The sequence below is a fragment of the Pelophylax lessonae genome, assembly GCF_965119305.1.
Source record: "Pelophylax lessonae genome assembly, chromosome: 4".
Classification (NCBI taxonomy): Eukaryota; Metazoa; Chordata; class Amphibia; order Anura; family Ranidae; genus Pelophylax; species Pelophylax lessonae.
In genome coordinates, this window is record NC_138771.1 from 518,767,772 (window position 1) to 518,787,039 (window position 19,268).

Here is a 19,268-nt window from a genome sequence, read left to right on the forward strand (position 1 = left end):
GTATTGATGAGCCATCCTGGAGGAGTTGAACTGCCTGTGCAACCTCTATAGGGTCCAGGTATCACCTCATGCTACCAGTAGTGACACTGACCCTAGTCAAATGCAAAACTAGTGAAAAACAGTCAGAAAAGAGGAGTAGGGGAAAAAAATGTCAGTGACCTCCACCTGTAAAACCATTCCTGCTTTGGACGTCATCTCGTTGCTGCCCATCTAGTGTACCTGTTGTTAATTTAATTAACACACAAAGCAGCTGAAACTGATTAACAACCCCTTCTGCTACTTAACTGACTAGATCAATATCCCAGGAGTTTAATGGACTTGATGCTATACTCTGATTAAAAAGTGTTACTTTAAATATTTTTTTTGAGCAGTGTACTTTAATATTCTGGGAGAGAGAGGATGCTGTTATTGTGTCCTTGTCATGGTTGCAAAAATCACCATTTATGCCTCAGGAATAGGTTTTTGGTTGCTACGAAGGACAAGAATGATGCTTTCTAAACTGTTTACAGCACAAGGCCCCGACAACGTTACATAAGACATCGGGCACAGAAAGGGTTAATAGGGGACTCTGTGCCGTCATGGAACATGGCTGAGCCTTTTCTCTAGGGAAATCTGGTGAAGCCTTCTGCAGAAATGTTGTGTTTCCCTGGTCTGAACGGACCAAGAAAAATGTGCTTGTCAGCTGCCATTCGGGTGCATTGGCCGGAGAAACATGTTTAGTATGATGATGGCTGACTAGATCAGGGCTGTGCAGAAGGGGTCTCATTTAAATAAAAAGAGGAAAGAGTCTGTGTTGTCTTCAGGCTTGAAATGACTGCCCGAAAGTAACGCACAAAAATGTTCTTAGGGGCCTTTCACACGGGCGCTCAGTATGTCCGCAAATCATCCTATTTTTTTGCGGATGATTTACGGACATAATGTAAGTCAATGGCATTGCGGATGTCAGCGGATGACCATCCGCTGACATCCGATTTTCTTCCTTTCAGTTCTGTTCCGTTTTTTTTGGAACGGAACAGAACCCTATTTGTTCCTCCGTTAAAAAAACGGAAAGGAAGCAAAATCGGATGTCAGCGGTGTCATCCGCTGACATCCGCAATGCCCATAGACTTACATTATGTCCGTATATCATCCGCAAACGGATGGGATGATATGCGGACATACGGAGCGGATGACACAAGTGTCATCCGCTCCGTGAAAAAAAAAAAAGTGCCGGAGCGGATCGCAATGCGGTCCGCTCCGTGTGAAAGGAGCCTAACGCGTGTGCTAAAACATCAACAGGTCACCACAGTCTGAATGGGCCCTACATATATAAAGCAGATCTTTATAATATATTTATATATAATATATTTAGGATTAAAATTCTTAATAGAAATTGATTGCCTAATGGTGACCATACTTGGTTTAATAATTGATCAATTTCTTCCAAAATAAATAATCAATCTATTGTTGACAACCCACTCAATCGAAATGCCACACAGGGGGAAGTGGATTACAACTGATAGATAATTATTTGAGCGCATCTCTATTTCCAACATGTAATCTTATAATGTGATTAGTTGACATACAGTCGTATTCATGAACAAAGTATATCAGCACTGCTGATCGATTAAAACAATCAATTATCAGCTTGGTTTGATTGAATCTTAGCTAAACAGTATCCATTATAAACAGAAGTGAAGTCATGGCAAGTCAGTTAAGGATCGAATTGATTGGAAAAATAAATCAAAGCATAGGTGGACACCACAACATATCAGGGATTATTTCGAACTAGCTGCATGGCATTTCTGATCGCTGATGTGGACCCTGACACTTGTAGTCTCCTCTGGAGGACGGGGACAGAGCATTGTCCAGGATTTGACTGAGCAAGGATCCACAAGATATCATTTCATTAAAAAACTAGATACATTGTGTTTATGATACATTGTGCTTTAGAAATGTAACATTATGTTTGAAATGAGCATATATAGGTTTAGTGATTGGGATTACATATACTTTAACCCCCTCCTTCCCAGGCCGTTTCTGACACTTCGCTCCTACATATAAAAATCAACTTTTTTTGCTAGAAAATTACTTAGAAACAAACATTATATATATATATATATATATATATATTTTTTTTTTTTTTTAGCAGAGACCCTATAGAGTAAAATGATGTGTGTTGATGTGTGTTGCAACTTTTTATGTCACACGGTAGTTGCGCAGCGTTTTTTCAAATGCAATTTTTTTGGATAAAAAAACACTTTCACAAATGAAAAAAAAAAAAGAACAGTGAAGTTAACCCAATTTTTTTTGTATATTGTGAAAGATGATGGTACACCGGGTAAATACATACCTACCATATCACACTTTAAAATTGCATCTACTCGTGGAATGGTGGCAAACTACAGTGCTTAAAATTCTCCATAGGCCACGCTTTAAATGCCTTTACAGGTTACCAGTTTAGAGTTGCACAGGAGGTCGAAGCTATAATCATTGCTCTCGCTCTGATGCTCACGACAATACCTCTCATGTGTGTTGCAATCAATGTTTACATATGCGTGCGGGAGTAACGTATGTGTTCGCATTTGCAGGTAAGCATGGTGGGACCAGGGTGCTTTCAATTTTTTATTTATTTATTTTATACAAAAAAGATATTTACACTTGTTTTTGCATTAACTTTATTGCTATCGCAAGGGATGACCAACATCCCTTGTGACAGCTTGGGCCGTGACAGGTCCTCTTTATGGAGAGATTTGGGGTCTATTAGACCCCAAATCTCTCCTCTGGCCCCACCATGCAGCTGATCAGACCGAGATTACAGTAGCCCGATTGGCTGCTTGTCTGGCCGCTGGTGGCAAGGTATACAAGGGGGCAGAACTGGAAGTGACGAATACTCATTGTACCTTTTTTTTTCCAGGGTTACAGAGAGAGGGAAACGATGTCAGTTCCTCTCTCTCTGTACAGGGCAGCAATTGCCTCCGGCCGCATCGCTTCTGGCCTCGGCGATGGGACCAAAGAGCCTGGGAGAGGCTGCGGTGGGAGGAGGCCACCCGCAGAAGTGATCAAGTGGGTAATAAGCCACTCAGATAACTTAAGCCTTGTACAGAATCGCAAGCTGCAAAGAATGATACCAGGGTGATGCCTGTAGGTGTGGGCATTATCCCGGTATACCCACTGAGCCCCAAAGACGTACACGTATGTCCATTTGGGGGAAGTGGTTAAAGTGCACAACATACACTTTGTGGGGATGAGTTAGATCCACTGTTAGTTTTTTGTTTGTTTTTTCTCTCCATGGGTGGAGATTTTTGGTACCTACATTTTTGCTGGTAATCATCATCTCAGGTACAAAGATTGACTGAAAATCCAAGATGACATATGACTTCTCACATGAACAGGAGTTGAGGGGAAATCTAATGGGGACAAGTATTCTGGAAATCTCCTCTTAGCCTCGGTTTCCACTAGTGCGGCTACGAAGTCGTGCTACTTCTAGCACGACTTCGTAGCGAAAGTAAACTGCGGCTTCATTGAGACTTGTCCCTCATATATAGAGGGAAGTCGCACTGAAGGCGGCTCAAAAGTAGTGCACGATCTACTTTTGAAGTCGCCGCAACTGAAGCCGCGGCAGTGGAAACGGGCCCCATTGAAAACAATGGGTTTTGACATGCTGTGCGACTTGACATGTGTCAAGTCGCACCGCAAGTCGCACTAGTGGAAACCGAGCCTTATCGTCTACTTTGTCCCTAGAACAGGAAGTGAAGGTAAATCTCCCTGACGTTAGAGCTGCAGCTTTCGTTCAAATAAGACCTTGTGATCTTGTTATGAAGGTCCTCGCACAGGTACTTGCTTTTATGGGTTGACATGACTTTGTCTCTGTCTCCCAGCTGTGCTCCTGCATTGTCACCCTGTCATGTAGCCTTCCTGTGGAGACTATGAGTGACCATTAAACACACATTATATAGGCATGGTCTACTCTTGCCACCATCAGGAAACCCACAGTAAACCCACAGTATTGCCATTGTTGTTGTCACTAAAGTACATCTAGACAGGAAGTGGCTACAAAGAAGCTGCAGGAGAGCAGCAGCACTGAGATGCAACAATGGATTAAAAATGAATGCGTTTTGGTTAAAAAAATGGCAATTGTTTATGATACATTGTGCTTTAGTAAATTAAGTGCAATTCCATTAGCGTTTACAACTGCGTACATTTTGAAATAAGAAAAATTGATTTAAACTGCAAAAGGCCACCTTATATTATCTATTTTTTGCTGTTGCTTTATATGGAATTTAGAGGGTAGAATTTAGAATAGTAAGTCACAATATGTCAGGAAAGGTGAATGACTGCCTGATTCAGTCAGTTATATAACAGACACGAGCTGTAAAGAGGCAATGAAGTGGCACAATGGATTTAGAGGGGCGTTGCAAGGTTATTCATACAGCTATGCCACTTAATAGGGCGGAAGAATGCACCGGAGCAGAGAGAAAGAGATGTTTGGCAGGGAGGTGATGTCAGCTGGAAACTGAGAATACCAAGGCTACAAGGCTGTAATTAGAGGAGAGCTCATATTTTATTGCTCTTTGGTTATATATTTAATTGCTTTTCATTTCTATTTGAGCAATGGCATCTGTAAACCCAAGGTTGGCATTTATACGTGTCCTAGTATTGAGTCACAGGGCCAGAGCTAAACAAAGCACTCCTGTAAGCTTTTTCCATAAGGCCAATGTGCAAGAACCAATCAAAATTCTTCTTTCACTGATGTGATTACAGTAGCTAAAATCTAAATGGTTACAACAGCTTATTATAGTTACTCATATTTGTCCTAGGCATACAGGGGTCAACAGGACTATATTTTAATTGTATTACTTAATATACAAACATAATAAGTGAAGTCTTAAATATGTATTCTCTATACCTGTCCTGAAGAAGCAGATAAGTCTGTGAAACATGTCAACATTCCAGGGGAATTCCAGGTGTAATATGTTAAATACTGTCAAAGTCTAAAAATGACTGTACATATTATCTGCTTATATGTTTTTCATTTTAACCTTGAATTGTAAGTTCAGTTTTTTCTATTTTATTTTTTTTATATTTTTAGCCAATGAAAGCTAGTTGCTAGTGGGGGAAAAAGTTAAAATGTTTTTCGGTTACTTCTATTGAAGTCATTTGGGGCCAAAAATGCTTGAAGCTTGGGGCTCGTAGCTGAAAAGTAGTTTATGTACTTTTTTGATCTACAAGCTTCAACGAACACTATGCTCAGATATGAATAGGCAAAACTGAAAACCATGGGTTGTGGATGTTGGGTGATTTTCAGCTACAAAACACTCAGGTGTGAATGGGGGTCTTATATTTGACTTTTCTTGGGTGCTTTATATAAATTCCCTGGTTTTTGTTTCTTCAAGAGGTACATATTGTATAAGTACGGCAACTGGTCGGCAAGAGATTTAAGTGCACTGACATAAGATTTGAATGCATTGTGTGTTGAACTGCATTTTTTAAATGCATTTTTACTGTACACACCAAGGATCAAAATACTAACGTTTTATTGGTGCATTGCACTAACACATTTTTGTAAAATTTTAGTGCATAATGTACACCAACACAATGGTATGGTATGAATGGGGCACATAGACAGCAGTTAGAGTATTCTTGCATCAAGCCTGCACTGATCAATGTAGATCAATGCAACTAAATGAACCTGGTGTGAGCTAGCCCTAAGGCCCCACATTTATCATCAGGAAGTGAGCCCTAAGGCCCCACATTTATCATTAGGGAGCGAGCCCTAAGGCCCCACATTTATCCTTAGGGAGCGAGCCCTAAGGCCCCACATTTATCCTTAGGGAGCAAGCCCTATGACCCCACATTTATCATTAGGGAGTGAGTCCTAAGGCCCCACATTTATCATTAGGGAGTGAGTCCTAAGGCCCCACATTTATCATTAGGGAGGGAGTCCTAAGGCCCTACATTTATCATTAGGGAGCGAGCCCTATGACCCCACATTTATCATTAGGGAGTGAACCCTAAGGCCCCACATTTATCATTAGGGAGCGAGCCCTAAGGCCCCACATTTATCCTTAGGGAGTGAGCTCTAAGGCCCCACATTTATCGTTAGGGAGCAAGCCCTATGACCCCACATTTATCATTAGGGAGTGAGTCCTAAGGCCCCACATTTATCATTAGGGAGTGAGTCCTAAGGCCCCACATTTATCATTAGGGAGTCCTAAGGCCCCACATTTATCATTAGGGAGCGAGCCCTATGACCCCACATTTATCATTAGGGAGTGAACCCTAAGGCCACATTTATTATTAGGAAGCGAGCCCTAAGGCCCCACATTTATCATTAGGGAGCAAACCCTAAGGCCCCACATTTATCATTAGGGAGGGAGCCCCAAGGCCCCATATTTATCATTAGGGAGGGAGCCCTAAGGTCCCACATTTATCATTAGGGAGCAAGCCCTATGACCCCACATTTATCCTTAGGGAGCAAGCCATATGACCCCACATTTATCATTAGGGAGTGAACCCTAAGGCCCCACATTTATCCTTAGGGAGGGAGCCCTAAGGCCCCCCACATTTATCCTTAGGGAGGGAGCCCTAAGGCCCCCACAGTTATCCTTAGGGAGCGAGCCCTAAGGCGCCACATTTATCATTAGGGAGAGAGCCCTAAGGCCCCCACAGTTATCCTTAGGGAGCGAGCCCTAAGGCCCCACATTTATCATTATGGAGGGAGCCCTAAGGCCCCACATTTATCATTAGGGAGAGAGCTCTAAGGCCCCCACAATTATCCTTAGGGAGCGAGCCCTAAGGCCCCACATTTATTATTACGGAGGGAGCCCTAAGGCCCCACATTTATCATTTGGGAGGGAGCCCTAAAGCCCCGCATTTATCATTTGGGAGGGAGCCCTAAGGCCCCGCATTTATCCCCATGGATTTCCTTTAAGGGATAGTCATTTTCTTGGTATTCCTTCTTTGGTCCTCGTATATGCACAAACTAATCAGTCATATCACTTACTGCAATTATCCCTTGAGGCAACCTTTCTGTGCCAAAATCAGAAGCTGTAAACGGAGGTGTTCTGTTTGTGTTGCTGTACGTACAACGCTGACATGAGTGATGGGATTTCCTGTGTGGACATGATTCTGACATACACCTCAGTCTAATGGATTTCATGGCTTCCCTCATAGACAGCATGCACCTTGTGCTCGACAGACCTCTCTTGCTACCTTAAAATTGTGCTGTTTTTTTTTGTTATTCAGGTGTGGATAGCAAAGCCAAATTCCCAGAATCCTCCACTGCTTGTGATTTATCTGTTACCAGGCCTGTGCTAGGCTAGGTTCACATTTAGCCGTTTCCTGAGTACTGCGTTTTCATGGGCACCGCAGCCCATTCCTTTGAATGGGTTTCTGTACCTGCGAGAAGCACAGGATAAAGGTCCCTGAAAATTTTCAAAACCACATCCACCGGAAGACCGCATAGTGTTTTGCACTATGCAGTTTCAAGCACCCGAAAACGCGCTGTGTTTTCTGGTGTGCGGGGGTGCCATTAAGAATTAATGGCATTTATGCGTGTCTGCTAAAGAGCAGTGCGTTTTTGCAAATTGGACGCATTCCCCCACTGGCATCAGTGTGAACCTAGCCTTAAGCCTAGTACACACCACTCATTTTTTTTTAGTTTAACCCAGAAGGTTGAATGACAAAAAGTGACAGCTCCGGTCAGAGCCACTGTACTAACCAGGGCTAGGACAAGGGGTGGGCAGGAGAGGCGGCTGCCCTGGGCACTATGGTATCATGGGAGGTGGGGGGCACCAAGAGGAGATGAGAGGGGGGATTTGTGTTGGGAGTGGGAAGTTGGAGAGTGGCAGAGGATAAGAATTGAGGGGTGGGGTGCTAGGAGTGGTGATTTGGGGGATTTGTGTTGGAAGGGGAATGGGGGAGGACGATTTGTGCTAGTAGGGAAACATTTTATTTTGGGGGGGGGGGGCAATTTGTGCTAGTAGGAATGATTTGTGCTAGGACTGGGGAAAAGGAGTGGGAGAAGAGGAATTGTGCTCGGAGGGGAAATTTCAGGGGCAGAGGATTTGTGCTAGGTGGGGTGAATTTTTATTTTTTGGGGGAGGTTGTGTTCAGGGATTTGGTGAGAGAGAGGATTTGAGCTTGGAGGGGGAGTAGGGGGCAAAAATTTATGCTGGCAGGGGGGGATTTCAGCAGGGGGGCAGACTTGTACTGGGAGGAAGGGGAATCTATGCTTAAGGGTAAGAATGCAGATTAGTGCTTGATTTTTTTTTTGGGGGGGGGTTTGCTGACACATAATTCTCAAACGTCTTGGGGTGGGGTGCTTATTTGCTCAGGGCTCTAGCTGACTTTGTCCCGGCACTGGTACTAACTATCTGATGTTAGTACAGTGATCTCCCCTGCTGTGCTATTGTGTTCTGACAGGGGGGACACCCCCCCCCCACCCGGGAAGCCCTCCCCCTGCCAGAACACTCCGGTCAGCAGCGCTGATCGGGAGTCAGTCGGCATACTTTTTTCAGTCATGAGCCTTCTGTCGGATCGGCTCCCATACAAACCCATACAGACACTCGGCCTGCGTGTACTAGGCTTTAGTCTGCTATGGGTCTCATAAAAATGCCTCACCTTACCTGAATATATTTCACATACTGTAATGGCAAAAAAAACAGAAAGAACCAGCAATGCCTTTGCAGTATGTGTCCAAACATTTTTCCCTAATTTTGGATAGAACGGGGAAAGGATAGGACCCCTGACAGGTTTTTACTGCTGAGTGGGGCTTTGTTATAGAGATTTCCCCTCACTTCCTTTCCTGCTGACAACATTTTACCAGTCAGGAACTGAGGGGAGGAGATCTCCAACACCAACACAGACAGAAATAAAAATGCTTTTCTTTAGTAGAGTCTGGACCCCTGTCAGAATGTTTTTCTATCTGTGCCCCCATTACAGATTTTTTCCCTAATTTTCCTTTCTGGTGAAACCAGGACAGGAAATCCGAGGATGTCTCTCGGCTGGAGTCCTCCATAGCAATAAAAACACGACATGAGTTCTAATCCTTCCCCAAAGCTAGGAAAAAGGTTCTAGGTTTAATGTACACTTTAAGGCCTCATGCACACAGGGCGTTTGAAAAAACAGGCTGCAAAGCCAGTTCTGAGGCCAGGAAAAAGCAGCTGTAAAAACTTGCTTTTAGAAGTGTTTTGTATGGGCATTAATGCACGTTTTGAACCACGTTTAGCAGCGTTAGCGTTTAGCAGCCTTTCTCTGCCCTCTTCTATATTTAAACCTGGGCCGACTTCTCAGTCGGTCACCGGCTCTTTGGTAGGGATGGATTGCACCTAAATGGGGTGGGTGCAGCCGTACTGGGTGAGAGGATGGCCAAAAAGTTAGAGGGGCTTTTAAACTAGGGAATGGGGGGGAGGGTACAGATGTAGAATTAGCCAGTGGAAAGCAAGTTTCAGAGGGCAGAAATGGGGGCATTAGCGGTAGGGTGTTCGGAGCCCCTATACCCAGGGTGGGTACGGGGAAAAATCAAGAGAGCAGCCTAAAAACATCAGAATTACGAGGCTTATATACCAATGCCAGAAGCCTGGCCAACAAGATGGGAGAGCTGGAGCTGCTGATGTTTGAGGAGGACTTAGATTTTGTGGGGATAACTGAGACTTGGTTTGACAGCTCTCATGACTGGATGGCGACCATTCAGGGGTATTCCCTTTATCGCAGAGATAGAGAGGGTAAAAAAGGGGGAGGGGTATGTTTGTATATTAAGAACAGTATACAGGTAAATATGAGGGATGATATTAATAATGGAGCTATGGACGAGGCAGAATCCCTATGGGTAGAGCTTCAAAGGAAAGGCACGGTGGGGAAGGTAATATTGGGCGTATGCTATAGGCCCCCCAACCAGAGGGAGGAGGGTGAGGCGGACCTCATGTTACAGATAGGATTGGCAGCAAGGATGGGAAATGTCATTATAATGGGGGACTTTAATTATCCTGATATAGACTGGGCAGAAGGAACCGCGCATTCAGCCAAGGCTCGGCAGTTCCTAAATGTTTTGCAGGACAATTTCATGGGTCAGATGGTGAATGCACCGACAAGAAACAATGCGGTACTTGACCTACTGATTACCAACAATACAGACCTGCTCACGGATATAGAAATACGGGACAACTTAGGGAACAGTGACCATAGGTCAATTGGTTTCAGTATTAATTACAGTAATAGGAAACACAAGGGTAATATAAGGACACTGAATTTCAAAAGAGCCAATTTCCCTAAACTGCGCTCGCTGCTAGAAAATATCAAATGGGATAGAACCCTGGGAACAAAGAACACGGAGGAAAAATGGGAGTGCTTCAAGAGCATACTTAACAAGGGGGTGGGCCAGTGCATTCCACAGGGAAATAAATTTAAAAGAGCAAAACTAAACCCTGGGTGGCTAAACTCCAACATAAAAATGTATATTAGAGCTAAAGAAAAGGCCTTCAAAAAATACAAGACTGAGGGGTCATTGGCAGCATTTAAGCATTACAAAGAGTGTAATAAGAAATGTAAAGATGAAATCAGGGCGGCTAAAATAGAACACGAGAGACATATAGCGGAGGAGAGTAAAAAGAACCCCAAGAAATTCTTTAAGTATATAAACAGTAAGAAAGCGAGGCCAGAACACATTGGCCCCATAAAAGATGATAAAGGAAAAATGGCCACTGAGGACAGAGAAAAGGCGGAAGTGTTAAATAATTTCTTTTCTTCAGTCTTCACAAAGGAATCGGGGGGCTACACGAACCCCGCTTGTAAGGCCGAACTAAATAATACACCTCAGGAAGTGCCGCCATGGCTAACAGAGGATAGACTTAGAGCTAAACTAGAGAAACTTAACATAAATAAATCCCCGGGACCGGATGGCTTGCACCCAAGGGTTCTTAATGAGCTCAGCCAGGTGATTGCCAGACCATTATTCTTGATCTTTAAGGATAGTTTACAGACAGGTATGGTGCCAGCTGATTGGAAAAAAGCCAACGTGGTACCAATATTTAAAAAGGGGCCGAGATATATCCCGGGTAACTATAGGCCTGTCAGCCTAACATCAGTAGTCTGCAAAATTTTGGAGGGGATGATAAGGGACCACATACAAGACTTTAGTAATGAAAACGGTATTATAAGTAGTAATCAGCATGGATTCATGAAAAATCATTCATGCCAAACCAATCTATTAACCTTCTACGATGAAGTGAGCTGCCACTTAGATAAAGGTAAGCCTGTGGATGTGGTGTATCTGGACTTTGCAAAGGCCTTTGACACCGTTCCCCACAAACGCTTACTGTACAAACTAAGGAAGGTAGGTATGGACCATAAGGTGAGTACCTGGATAGAGAACTGGCTCCAGGGGAGAGTACAGAGGGTGGTGATTAATGGGGAGTACTCGGATTGGGCGGGTGTGGAAAGTGGGGTCCCCCAGGGTTCTGTCCTGGGACCAATCCTGTTTAATTTATTCATAAATGATCTAGAGGAGGGGATATCTAGTACAATCTCAGTATTTGCGGATGATACTAAACTAAGCATGCCAATATCTTCTATGCAGGATGTGGAAATCTTGCAAGCAGACCTGAACAAAATAACGGGGTGGGCAACTACATGGCAGATGAGATTTAATGTAGAAAAATGTAAAGTAATGCACTTGGGGGCCAGAAACCAGAAAGCAAGCTACTCACTAGGGGGGGAACCTCTGGGTGAGTCTAGGATGGAAAGGGACCTGGGGGTACTGGTAGACAACAGGCTTGGAAGTGGCATGCAATGCCAAGCCGCTGCAAGCAAAGCCAACAGAATACTGGGTTGTATAAAAAAGGGGATTCACTCCAGAAATAAAGAGATTATTCTTCCACTCTACAAGACTCTGGTCCGGCCACATCTGGAGTATGCTGTCCAGTTCTGGGCACCGGTCCTCAGGAAGGATGTGCTGGAACTGGAGAAAGTCCAGAGAAGGGCAACAAAAATAATTAGGGGAATGGAGGACATCGGCTATGAGGAAAGACTACAAGCACTGAACCTATTCTCTCTGGAGAAGAGACGCTTGAGGGGGGATATGATATCAATGTACAAATACTGTACTGGCGACCCTAGCATAAGGAACAAACTATTTAGAGTAAGGGAATACAATAAGACACGTGGCCACTCACTAAAACTAGAGGAAAGGCGGTTTAACCTTAAAGTGCGTAAGGGGTTCTTCACTGTAAGAGCGGTAAGGATGTGGAATTCTCTTCCGCAAGCAGTCGTATCAGCGGGGAGCATTGATAGTTTCAAAAAACTATTGGATGGACACCTTAAAGACCACAACATACAGGGGTATACAATGTACGGTTAAAAGCAAACACACACACATAGGTTGAACTGGATGGACTTGTGTCTTTTTTCAGCCTCACTAACTATGTAACTATGTAACTATGTAAAAACCTCAAATCCAACTACTACAGCTTAAAAACGTCTGACGTAGCCTAACGCTGTATGCAGCCTGTTTTTTTACAGCTTAAAAACGCCTATGCCACTTACAGCTCTTAAAAGACTGTGTGTGCATGAGGCCATAGAATAACATGGAGGAGCATTTTAAGCTGCAAAAAAGCAGCTGTAAAAACGCCCTGTGTGCATGAGGCCTTAGCCAGAAGGCACTCTGTGCACTCCAGGTATTGTATTGTATGATGCTGAGTGTCAAAGAAGTGGCGCAGTTCTGGAAAGCAAAGCAGGCCTGTTGGGTGGCAGCACCAGAGAGGAGATGAGAATAGCAGCTAGCTCTCCTTTTTTTCATAAATATGAGCACTGGGCTATTTGAAAAAAGTATACTCTTATATATATATATATATATATATATATATAGTCTTTATAGAATGTCGCTTTTACAAAGATGTTATGACTGGTTTGTGAATGGAGCAAAGTGGTTACTTACACCCTTTACTGTGGTCTTGTACACATTTGATGGTATTTTTTTTCTATGACAGCTTGGCTTTACAAATACTTGGATTCACTAACAACTTTGGTTTACTTAATAAACATTTGAAATATATTTTGGTGTATGTAGGAATAAAAATTGTTTCTGTTATGTTGTAGGGGGGCGGGTGTGATATCACATGCTGACACGATGACTGTGAGACGGGCGGCTGAGGTGACCAGAAATAAGGATCACACTCTGCACCAGTCAAGCCGCAGGTAAGAACACCGAGCTTCATTTAAAATGAAAATAAAGTGTATTTTCCGTAAGCAGCGATTTTAGGTATTATTGCAATTTTTTATTATGGTTGAACTCCAGACAGATATAAAAAACACAAATTAATGCAGGTCTGTATTCACAAATATATTATAAATTGCATTTTTGAAATGCAAGCAGTAAAAGTACCGGAATGTGACCTGGTAATGGCCTTTTACAGTCCTTGTACAGCAGGGCTGGAGTGTGAGAGAAAGTAGCAGTACAAGGAGCCAATCAGTTTATGTGCTGACAAGAAGCATGTTGACAGGAGGAGAGAACAGTATAACAAAAAGAAAAGCCCATCACTGTTCTACTTCATGTTTCACTTTGCAATCACATGCTGAGGGTGGGTCCAGGGTGACCTGGGCTCAGAGAAGTGGGTACTGCAGGGTAATTTCTGGATTTTAAAAATGAATATTGCCACAAAACCAGTTTTTAAAATTGTATCTTTTAATTGGCTATTCATTGAAGTTTGACTTTAAAGTAATTATTGATAGAAATGTATATACCTTTTTACATGCTTACTCTTTAGGGTCCTTTCACACGGCCGCTCCGTGTGTCCGCAAATCATCCCATCCGTTTGCGGATGATTTGCGGACATAATGTAAGTGAATGGCATTGCGGATGTCAGCAGAATACCATCCGCTGACATCAGATTTTCCTCCTTTCAGTTCTGTTCCGTTTTTTCGAATGGAACAGAACCCTATTTTTTCATCCGTGTAGAAAACGGAAAGGAAGGAAAATCGGATGTCAGCGGTGTCATCCGCTGACATCCGCAATGCCATATACTTACATTATGTTCGCATATCATCCGCAAAGGGATGGGATGATATGCAGGCACACGGAGCTCTTTCACACAGGCGGTCCGATCAGATCCGCCTGTCAGTTTTTTAGGCGGATCTGATCGGATCCTCCATGCAGCTCTATGGGGCAGCGGGTGTCAAGCGGTCCGCTCTCATCTGATCCCCCATAGAGGGCAGCGGGTGCTGAGACACCTCCCTCTCCGCTCTGCGAGCGGAGACGGAGCTGTCATCCGCCCGGCGATCCCCGCTGAGCAACACGGATCCGCCTACGGAGGCGGACCGTGTGAAAGAGGCCTAAAAAGCATGACAGATTAGCAACTCTCTGCTTGCCAGGTACTTTAGTTATGCCTCGTACACACGATCAGATAATCTTAGGAAAAAAATCACTCGCGCGATAATCTGATTGTTAGTGCACAGCTTTCGACAGCCGATCACGACATTTCGTCCAACAAAATCCAAAGGGACAAACACGAAAACTTTTGTCATACGATAGCCTAGCAAACAACAATAGTTTAACCACTTCTATACCGTGCAATTTCACCCCCTTCCTGCCCAGGCCAATTTTGAGCTTTCAGCGCTCTCACACTTTGAATGACAATTGCGCGGTCATGCTACATTGTACCCATTTAAAATTTATATAATTTTTTTCACACAACAGAGCTTTCTTTCGGTGGTATTTAATCACTGCTAGGTTTTTTTATTTCTTGCAAAAAAAAGAAAAAACAGAAAATTTTGAAAAAAAAAAAAGTTTTCTAATTTTCTGCGAGTAAATTTTGAAAACAAATTTTTTTTCTCTTTCACTGACGGGCGGCATTGATGAGCACTGATGGGCAGCACTGATGGACACTGATGGACAGCACCATCAGTGCCCACAATTAGTGCCCATAGTGCTGGCAGTCAGTGCCTACATGAGCAGGCACTGACTGGCAGCACTATGGGCACTAATTTTGGGCACTGATTGGCACTTGATTTCACTTTTGTGTTACATTTGATTACATGTCTTTGTCTCCCTTATGAGGAGGAGCCGCTGATCGGCTCTCCTCGCCTCACACTCTGTCCTAGCAACACGGCACGGCTACGATCGCCGCTCTGCGCGCCCCCGCGGGCGTGCGAGAGAGCCAGTTCTGGTGCGCTGTCATATGATGGCGCCCCAGAACAATAGATGCACCGCTCCGTTGTCAATTGACAGCGGGTGGGTAGCAAGTGGTTAATCAGTACAGTATGCGTTCGCTAAAAATTGATAGACAAAGACCACGCATGATCAGAAACACGAAAATAACCCGGAAAAAGCCTGGCTGCCATTGTTTTTTTTTTTTTTTGCACTATCCGATATGTAGCGATGCAACCAGGAAGCTTTTCCAGAATCGTACGAAAAAAATCATACGTTTAGTACGCATTTTTGAATTTGATACTAGTATCATGCAACAAAATGCGAACGATAAGTCGTCTGATTATCTGATCGTGTGTACGAGGCACAAAGCTGGGTACACACGGTTGGAATATCAGCTGCTTCAGCAGGAACCAGCCAGTGTGTACAGCTGCCTGTCCAACAGAGGCCGATCTCACGCCTGGCTTCTGTCATATGGGCATGCTGGAAAACCGACGATAACACAAAATGTTGCACCGCTCCAAGTGGAGTATGAGATCTTTTGCTGCTGTCACAGAACGCCGGGTGAAAGCTTTAGGTCCGTGACCAGAAGTAAGCACATGACAAATAGAAGATAGCTAAAAATATAAAAATCTTTTAGCTAAAATAAGCTAAAAATCTTCACTTTATTCAGAATCCATTAAAAATCGAGGACACAACATACACACACATCTCCTAATGATCTCAGCAGACCGGTTTCACACACCTGTGCTTAGTCATTGCTGAATAGATCAGGGTTCAGCACTGATTTATATCTAGAGCTACAGGTGAGGAATATCTCTCATGACCTTCCCCACCCAAGCTCAACAAATATACCCATGTAGAAGCATCATATAATTGTGAGATAACAGCAGTTAGGGTCCTTTTACACAGGCTTTCCACCCGGCGGACTCCGTTTTGCTCAGCAGGGGATCGATCCGCCGATCCCCGCTGGGCAGGCGAATGACAGCTCTGTCTTCGCTCACTTTGCAGAAACAGACCTGTCAGAGCCCCGCTCTCCTCTATGACAGATTGGATGATAACGGACCACCTGATCTGATCCTCCAGATGAATGGAAAATAGGGTTTCCATCCATCCGGATTTCACAGACAGGATCAGATAGCAACGAGTGTCAACGGACATGTCACCGCTGACATCAGCTGCTCCAAAGAGGTGCATGTAGCATCTGATCAGGTCCGCCTGAAAAGCGGGCAGGCGGACCAGATCGGAAAGCTGTGTGAAAGGGGTCTTAAAGAAAAAATGTAAAAAAAACTCACAAAAACGACCTATTACAAAAAAAAAGGAAAAGAAAAAAATATGATTACATCACCCTATGCAAAAAACTAAGAAAAAGTGCATAAATATATACACAAAACCAAAATAAATGTGAATACCCTCATATATGCAATAATAAAATTAAAAATAAACAAATCAATACCCAATGTAAAATAAATGAAATGAAATCAAAAATATTAACATAAACAATAAATCATCCATCAAAAGCACGAAACCACCGCCTGGAGACTGCAGGGGACCAGACAGAACACTATCATAGCTCTCCTCCTAAAGTAGTCTCCACATATGGAACGATCAAGATCCTTTGAAAGGATTCACATGTATATTGATATCAGTGTTGCCAACCCCCCTCCCCCCGAAGTGAAATTTACTGACAGGAAGCTAAAATTTACAAACGGCACCAATATTTTACTGGCAAAAATCATGAAATTTACTCCTGGAGAAATCTTCGCTGCAAGGATGCCAGTCCTCTTCCTTAAAAAAGCGGAGTTCCGGGCACAAAAAAGATTTTTTTTTTTGTGCCCCTCCGCTAGGTATGCCGCACCTGAAAAGGAATTGGATAGTTATTTTTTTTTTTTTTGTTTACTCACCTTTTTATTGAAGATCGTAAATACTCACCTATGACAGCTTCCTCCTCCAGCGCTGAGGCTCACCCCGTCACTTCCTGCCTCGCGATGACTCCTGGGAGCTAAACGTCATAGCTCCCAGGAATCAATGCGCCGCACCGGCCCCGCTCGTCCTTTCCGGGCGACGCCGCATTCCCCTGCTAAACAGCTTCTGGGCATGCCCAGAAGCTGTTTAGGAATGCAGCGCCGCACCGGAAGTGACGAGAGGGGCCGGTGCAGTGCATTCTGGGACACGAAGACGCGGAAGAAGACAGAGAAGAGGACCGCGCCGGCTTCAGCTGCCCACAACCGAGATGGAAACGCTGTGGAAGAAAATTTCTAAAAGGTAAGTGCGAACCGGGACAGATCAGAGGCTAGCCATTGTGGAATGTGCTAGCCCTGACTGTCCCGGGGGTATGTTCAGGAAAAAAACGTTTCTCTGCCCGGAACTCCGCTTTAAGCCCTGTACACACGCAACGATTGTTGGCCGTGAATTTTCGGCCAACGTCCGATCGGCCGATTGTCGGCTTGTTAGTATGATGCTTCCGACAACCGACTCCGACTTTTCGGCCGAACAAAATCTGGTGTGCATGCTATAAAATTTTTGTTGGCCGTCAACAGAACGGCCGATTTTCCGTCGGTCAGTACAGATTTCGGCAGACACAAATCTGATGAGCAAGACTGGGCATGCTCAGAGAAGAAAAAACACACAGAAAGTAAACCAGAACATGACATCACTTCTGAAGTTGGTTTTTGTTGGCCGAGAAAATTCGTGTGCAGTCTAGAGCACATTTCAACCAACACAACAACACTGGACAAAAGACGGCCGATCGGTCGGCCGATAATCGTTGGGTGTGTACGAGGCTTTACTCTTAATAGGGGAGAGCGGGACGACTGATGTAATTCTCTCACCCCATTAAGGGATCATGTTTCAGGCAGTGAAAGCAATGAAAAAACTTTTCTCAATGGAGGAGGAAGGAAGACGTGGATGTCCATCAGGAGATATTTCTATTGAATTCATCCTGAAAACCTGAAGCTATTAACCATTGCAGACAGTGCCAGGACAAGGTCATCTAGCGCCCAGGGCAAGGATGCCAAACTGCGCCCCCCCCTTCCCTTGGGGGTTAGGGTCAAGGCACCCCCCCATCCCTGCAATAAACCATTGTGCCCTGGGAAACCGCCCCCTCCTGCCCACCCCTTGTCCCGGCCCTGATTGCAGCGCTGAAAGTTCAGAGACAGGAAGAGGAAGGGGCTTCCTTGCAGTGAAGATTTCTACAGGATCCAGCTTGCTGCATGACATGGGGTAAACACAGGGGCATATCATGAAATGAGTGGGCCCGTGTGCGAGGTAAAAAGTGGGCCCTAGGCATTATTACAAAAATGCGGCACGTGAAATCTGAGCGTGGTATAAATTGCTTAAATATTGGGTGTGGCTTAAAGGAGGTGTGGTTTAGAGTCTGAGATGACCTCCAATGCAGAATGTGGTAATGTTAAATAGGGAATGTACAGTGCTGTGTGAACAGAGGTGGGTAGTATGTGCAGGAGAGGAGGGCGGAATGTATAAAGGTGGGTAGAATGTGCAGGTGAGGAGTGCGGGGTGTTAGGCGATGGGTAGTATTTGCAGGATAGTGTCAGTAGGGCAGTGGACAGTGTCAGTAGTTCTTTATTTTTATTCATTTTTTTTCTTTTTTAGTATTTTTTTCATTTTTCCAAAATGCTTTTTGGGGGCCAGTGGAAGGTATCAGTAGAGCAATGGACAGTGTCAGAATTTTTTTTTTTTTTAGCTATACATTTTTGTATTTTTTCACAATGATTTGAGGTGGGGGGGGGGTAGTGGATGGTGTAAGTAGGGCAATGGACGGTGTAAGTGGATGGTGTCATTATTTTTTTGTTTTTAATATTTTATTTTCTATTTTTTACTATTTTATTTTTTATTATTTTTATCAGGGTTGGGGCAGTGGACAGTGTCTGTCAGTAGGGCAGGACATTCTATGCATTAGGGTAAAAAACATTCAGTGTACAGCTCCCCCCTCAGTCCCCCCCTAATATTTACCTAAACCCAATCTTGATTCAACGATGTGCACGAGACCCGAGTCTCCCCCTTCTGATTGGCTAAGATGCAGGAGCCATCGACTACTGCTGCTGTCAATCATAGCCAGTGGAGCGGGGGCGGAACTGTGCACTCAGTGTCTTATGGACACAGAGAGAGACGGCTCGGGAGCGAGCAC

The 19,268-nt window shown here is 44.1% G+C and overlaps 1 protein-coding gene across 3 annotated transcripts in view; it reads left to right on the forward strand.

The window, feature by feature from the left end:
- Positions 1-19,268, forward strand: part of DENND2A (DENN domain containing 2A) — a 187,748-nt gene that overhangs the window by 64,589 nt on the left and 103,891 nt on the right. For all 3 annotated transcript variants that reach the window (XM_082255066.1, XM_082255068.1, XM_082255067.1), the window contains exon 2: positions 13,075-13,173. In XM_082255066.1, the coding sequence (XP_082111192.1) occupies positions 13,106-13,173 (68 nt within the window). In that variant the 5' untranslated portion in view covers positions 13,075-13,105. The remainder of the gene's footprint in view (positions 1-13,074; positions 13,174-19,268) is intronic.